Source organism: Amblyomma mixtum, chromosome 4 (assembly GCF_055824585.1).
Source record: "Amblyomma mixtum isolate Tamu chromosome 4, ASM5582458v1, whole genome shotgun sequence".
NCBI lineage: Eukaryota > Metazoa > Arthropoda > Arachnida > Ixodida > Ixodidae > Amblyomma > Amblyomma mixtum.
Genome location: NC_143015.1, coordinates 17,818,786 through 17,824,785, shown reverse-complemented (window position 1 = coordinate 17,824,785; position 6,000 = coordinate 17,818,786). Strand labels below are relative to the sequence as shown.

Sequence of the window (6,000 nt, the reverse complement as noted above, 5' to 3'; positions counted from 1 at the left end):
CCCATCGAACCAGCTGAAGGGCACGGATCACTCGAAAACGTCAACGGGATGTTCCCGTCCTGGATGTGCCACACTCTCCCGGCATTCCATTTAATGCTTTCACCTACTCTCGACAAAATATGGTTACAATTTTTTGTTTGGTTATTCAGTCATAACTTAGCGTGCCACTGCACGAAGATATTGTTAACATGGACCGTAACCAGTGCCAATGTGTACACGAACTCTAATATAACGACACTCGCGCCGAAGTTTCACGCTTTAACTTTTAGCGATCCGAGACTGCAATGACAGAGCCTCTGATATCCCCGAAGGTCAGGTAACGCCTGACTCTGCTCCAGCACTGTTCGTCGAGGTCGACCAGCTGCAGGCGCCTCTCCGCGCTTGAGTCGCACACAACCCGCTCCCTGACGACGCCGGCCAGGCGCATGAAGTCGTGCAGACCCTCCAAGCTTTTCACAGCTTCCCGCAGGAGGACGGCAGCGTCCGGTTGGCTAACAGACGCCACTTCGACGACCTTCCTCGTGAGCGCAGGATGTCGGGCGATCAGCTCCAGACCCTGCGCACACTCCCTGTCGCGCCAAAAAAAATTTAAACCAGGCTTAAATGGGATCAAACGTCTATTTCTCAGCATCACATGCGGTGAGCGAATAGACGCGATCACTACACCGGCAAAAGTGCCGCGTGCTTAACCTTAAATAGTTGCAAGTCTGTTGCTTGAAAGAAGGCCAGGACTTGAAATTCTTGTATACGCGCCTAAACTTTAGTAGGTGGGGAGTAGTATACGAGGTCGCCTTCTCATGCGGTGCCATGTGCATTAGCCAAACTGGCAGGTGTGTCAATAAGCGTCTATTGGAGCATGACAACACAAGAAAAAATGATCCCTTTTCCCACGCAGGTGCCCACAACAGGAACTGGCAATGCAAGCATGAGGCTCCAGAAATAGTAGGGCAATGTTATTTGCAGAGTTAGCACGTAGAATTCCCGGATCTTGAATACCTTCTTCCGAAAATGGCAGAACAGGAAATGGACGTGGAAGAGCCCCAAGGGGGAAATTAACAGTAGAATATACTTCATACTTTGCGTTCACCCTGGCATCGTGCAAGATGCAGAGGTTCTCGGAGAGCTGTGTTTTACAGGACACAGGATGTTAAGGTATGGATTTAGCCTAGACATGAAGAAGGAATGGAAGGAACTAGCAAAGCGAAAGCTTATCAAACAGTTAGCAGCAAGAAAGAATGCAGAGGAATTCAGGATCTGGCTATACAACTCTTGATCGGCTCTGACTGAGGATGTCAACCTCTTGCGTTCAAATAATGAACGATTAGCTCAAACCTATCGTTACAAACTGCGCTGTAGCAGTTGGCGGTAGGATGGTTAGAAAGCATAGTTCCGCCTGGTCCTCTCAGGTGGTGCATGAAATTGACGACGTTGAAGTGTATCGCGCTGACTAGCTGCCGTATTCTGTCTGTCAGTGACCTGTCGCCCTGTCTTCCGTCACATATCTCGGTGTAAGCGCTGGGTAAAGATCCCTGCACATGTCCCATACTCGTACGGATACCCTAGGCTCCAGTCCTTTACTAGTCGACAGCCCTGTGCACCGTGCTAGCAGGAAGAAACGAGGCGTTCCTCCCGACCACGGGCTTTCGGGGTTTGCTGGGGCACCCACCCATCAATCAGTCAAGCAAGCTGGGGCCTACTACACCTCGCAGAATCCTCGACTGCCCAAACCATTGCACGGAAGTCTGCTCTAAGACGTCGAAGACTGGCTTGTCGATGCTGAACGGTTCGCCTCGTTCATATAATGGGATGACGCCACCAAGCTTCGAAACAACTTCTTTAGTTTGGAGGATAGCGCACGTACCTAGTACGAGAACCGAGAAGACGCCTTACACCATGGCGCGAGTTCCACCGACACCTGCTGCAGACTTACATCAACACGAATCGTCCAGAATGAGCTTTGCAGTCTTGCGGCGAGCGAATAGACGCGATCGCTACACCGGCAAAAGTGCCGCGTGCTTAGCCTTAAATAGTTGCAAGTCTGTGGTCCGTTGCTTGAAAGAAGGCCAGGACATTAAATTCTTTATTCTTTATTCCTTATTCAAGAGTTACCCCGCATTTGCCCGAAGGCGTTATAGCAGGGGGGTTACAGATTGGCAAAAAATACATCTTCACTTGCAGAGCACACTTGCATTTCGGAAAGCCGGTTCCACTGTTGTACTGTTTTAACAAAAAATGAATTTGCAAACAAGTTCGTCCTGGTACGGTACTCTCTAATTTTACGGGAATGATCATATCGTTGAGAAACGTAAAAGGGCTGTTTGAAGTAACTTGTATAAGCGCCTAAACTTTAGGAGGTGGGGAGTGGTATATCAGGTACCTTTCCCATGCGGTGCCATGTGCATTGGCCAAACTGGCAGGTATATGTCAATAAGCGTCTATTGGAGCATGACAACACAAGAAAAAATGATCCCTTTTCCCACGCAGGTGCCCACAGCAGGAACTGGCAATGCAAGCATGAGAAAGATTACGCAGAAAGGAAAGCAAAAGGCGACCCCCTTGCCCAGACTGCGTTTCGATGCGAGGAGTGCAAATGCGTTCCTGATTGCAAGAACACGCGCCTATTGCTTCGACACTGCGATAAGCTAACACGCGAGGTAATGGAGGCCTTCTATATTCACCACAATGGTACGATGTATAGCAGCAGCCCTTCCATTGCATTATCCGAGAGGGAATTGAGTTATCTGACCTCCCACGTGCCTTCCAGATAACTTCGGTTGTCTTGATAAGTGTTTTAATGTTTGTATATATACGTCCTTCGTTCTTCAATAAAAACCAGTTGATAGTCAGCGCTTGTTTGTGTCATTCTTTCGTCTCCTGTCCCGTTCTTGTTGCGCTGTGACCAAAATTATGAAAAACCTGGCGCCGCCCTCTTTGCATTGGCGTTGTCAGGCTTGCTTTGCTGACACCATCATCTTTTCTCATTCCAGGGGCAAAACTTAAGGAGCTTTAAGCACGTAAGACTAGAGCTGCGGGTTTCGATCAGAATGTGTCTAATGCTGTTCCACCGCATACAAGAAGAGCAATATTGCGATGTAGGAGCATCCCACTGATTGTGAAAACATGTCATTTCCTTGGTATTTTGAGGCCACCTGATATGTTCTGCAAAAGGAAGCCAACACAGCGATAAATTTTTGCACAAAAAAGAAGAGCTTTCCCGCGTGCAGAAACATGCAAGCGTGGCTGCTCGAGCTAGTTGGCAATTCATGACCGCTAAAATACACCGTCTTTTCTTAAGTACCGTCTCTTCTTCATCCGTATCTCAAAGTTGCACTGCGTATTTTAGCTGTTGCGAAAAAAACAGTAGTGACTGCACGCTGACGAGCATTATTAGTTATTCCTTATACGGACACTCAAATTCAGGGGGGCACTTTGTTGACCTAAAGCACGGTGAGGCGTAAGCCTTAAGGGCGGTGCTGCTGCTTGTGTCACTAATGTATGGTTAAGATGTTAAGCTACGCCTCTAAGAGTGGAACGCGTCAACGTCTTGCAACGCAGCCAGGGAGTCCACAGAACGCCATCGCCCCTTTGGCTCTACGCCTTGCTCGTCGGTAAACTGATTTTTGAGAAAAAGACACTTATCTGTGTCGCATATCTCGGTGGGCACCTGAACCTCGCCGTAACCGAAAGGAGGAAGATGGGAGTGAAAGAAGAGACTGTATTCAGTCGGCGCGCCTTTGTTCATTCCAAAGCATCGAGCTGGCATGGTGGAGTAATAAGCGTGCTCGTCTCGCACTCCGGAGACCCCGGTTCGATTCCCCAACTCGACCAATTGCCTACTCGGTTTGATTTGTTTATTTACTTGGAGCATCACTATACCATTCCTTTAACTGGCTGAATGGTTACTAGCGAAAGTACAATTGGCCACGTTTGAAATTCGTGCACTGACGTCCCGACCACTTCGTCCAATTTAAAATCGTGACATTTCTGTCAACAACTGCTGCTTACAACGATGAAGCATTAAAGACTTCCGCCTTAAAAGTGATTACTAAGACTAGCTTGATTAGGGTCTCAAGTTTCCAAAGTTTGCCATCTTTAGTGATAACAGGGCTCCTGTGAGCCAAGAAATTGGGCGAAATTGTAAGAACGGTTACCACCCATCGATAGAACCAATAAGTGCGCCTGGTCACACGAATTCTTCGGCGGCCATCACTGGCAAGTTACTTACACGAGCGCACTGTTTCGACGGAGCAGGAATGCTGTGATGCGAGCATGTGAAGCGTCGCCTGCCCCACTCGCCACTGCTCAATCGGCTTTCGTGAGGCCCTCATGGGCGCCACGCTGAGCAGCGCTTACCAGCCACACGCCGTCAGGGTCGTTCACTCTCGTCGCGAGCACTAATGCCCGCATTGGTATGAAGGGTGAGAAATGCGGTTTCATTGGAGGGCAGCAAGTTGGTGTCGTGTGTCCATGCATGTTCCAAAGAAACTCATTTTGATCGGGGTTTTCGGACAGCGGCTTTGTTTTCAGTTGTTTTCGCTTACTAGCTCAACGGATAGCCGCTCTGAATGTTATTTAAAAAGTGCAGCCCCTATTTCGTGCAGGAAATATCTGACAACGTTACTTAAGCGTTATTTATCAGCCTAGCGTACCTTAATGTTTCAGTTCGATTTCCCTTTTGAGTCGCTTTAAACAAGACATCGAAGAACAAGCATCGATGCTGTTGTTTACTTTGTGTTTCACCGATTTGATAGAATTACTATTTTTTTATTTCTACAGCCAGTTACTTTAGAGGCGAACTTAACTTGACTGCGCAGTGAGCTATGGAGAGAAAAACGACAGGTGCAGCGTTAAGGGGCAGGAACAGAGGAGAGTGGAAAAATGGCTGCCAGTTCAGCAGAGCTAAGCAGAAAACTATTGAAAAAACAGTTTTGTGCAGTTGGACATCACCGCACATACCTGAAAGTGCGATGAGGTGTCCACTGACCCAGTGAGCCAGTTATGCGCGTCTTCAACTTTTTCATCGTCCATGCCAATTTAAAACGGATGCTTGGGCGAGTTGGTGTGGCATTTTCCTGAAGAACAGCACGAAATTCAGCACCCGTCTGTGCGTATTCCTTCTGTCCTCGTCCATGTTGACGCTGTTCTTCAGGAGAATGCCAATTTACCAAATGTACGCCGGCGGCCTGCGTACCAGTGCCGCGTTTCTGCGGCAATGTTGTCAACGCCAACGTGTATTGCTCTAGTGCCTTGTTTCTGCCTCAATGTTGCCTACGAAAAAGCATGCAGCGAACATCTCTCTCTCACTACAGTCACGTAGATAAATGCGCGAGTATTAGTTTGATAGTAGTATTATGTTATGAAGAAATCAATGTACAATGCACAGAGCGAGAGAGTGTTGCAATTTAAAACGAGGCGTGCTCTGCTGCGGAGATAGCCTAATGCTCTCCAACAAAAATGATCGGTTTGCGCCGCAGCGGGTTCGAATCCAAATCGCGAATATCTGTGATATATTTTTGTTTATTTATTTCGCTTGGCACAAGTCCACAAGCACAGAAAATATACAAACATCGCACGGTCTTACTTGGGGTTTATCTATCAGAATTGTGCTTTCGAACTGATAAGCAACAAACGCGATTTAATGATATTCAAGAAGTCTACAAGAATACATGCGGGCGCTTGCAGATCGCAGACTGCGAAGGCAGGAAAGCTAAAATCTGATAGCCTAACGGAAAGGATTCGATGAGAAGTTAAACGCACCACGGAGTGGAAGATAGGTGGGTCGATCAGATTAAAAAATCTGCGAGGGCAACGTGGTCGCAGCTAGTACAGAACAGCCTTAATTGGAGGTAAGTGTGAAAGGCCTTTCGTCTTGCGTCGGGCATCGTTTTGAGAATAATGATATTGTTACGCCGCGCTGCGGCGCTGCCAGACGCCAGTGCAATGGAAAGAAGATGAACTCGAGGTGCGCAAGACTGGTGGAGCCCGCCGGACGCTGACCGT

General features: G+C 48.0%; 1 protein-coding gene across 1 annotated transcript in view; it reads right to left on the bottom strand.

The window, feature by feature from the left end:
* Window positions 1–265: 265 nt before the first annotated feature.
* LOC149345792 (uncharacterized) overlaps window positions 266–6,000 on the bottom strand; it is a 47,158-nt gene continuing 41,423 nt past the window's right edge. The window contains exon 2 of the mRNA XM_089586230.1: window positions 266–569. Within this exon, the coding sequence (XP_089442356.1) occupies window positions 266–569 (304 nt within the window). The remainder of the gene's footprint in view (window positions 570–6,000) is intronic.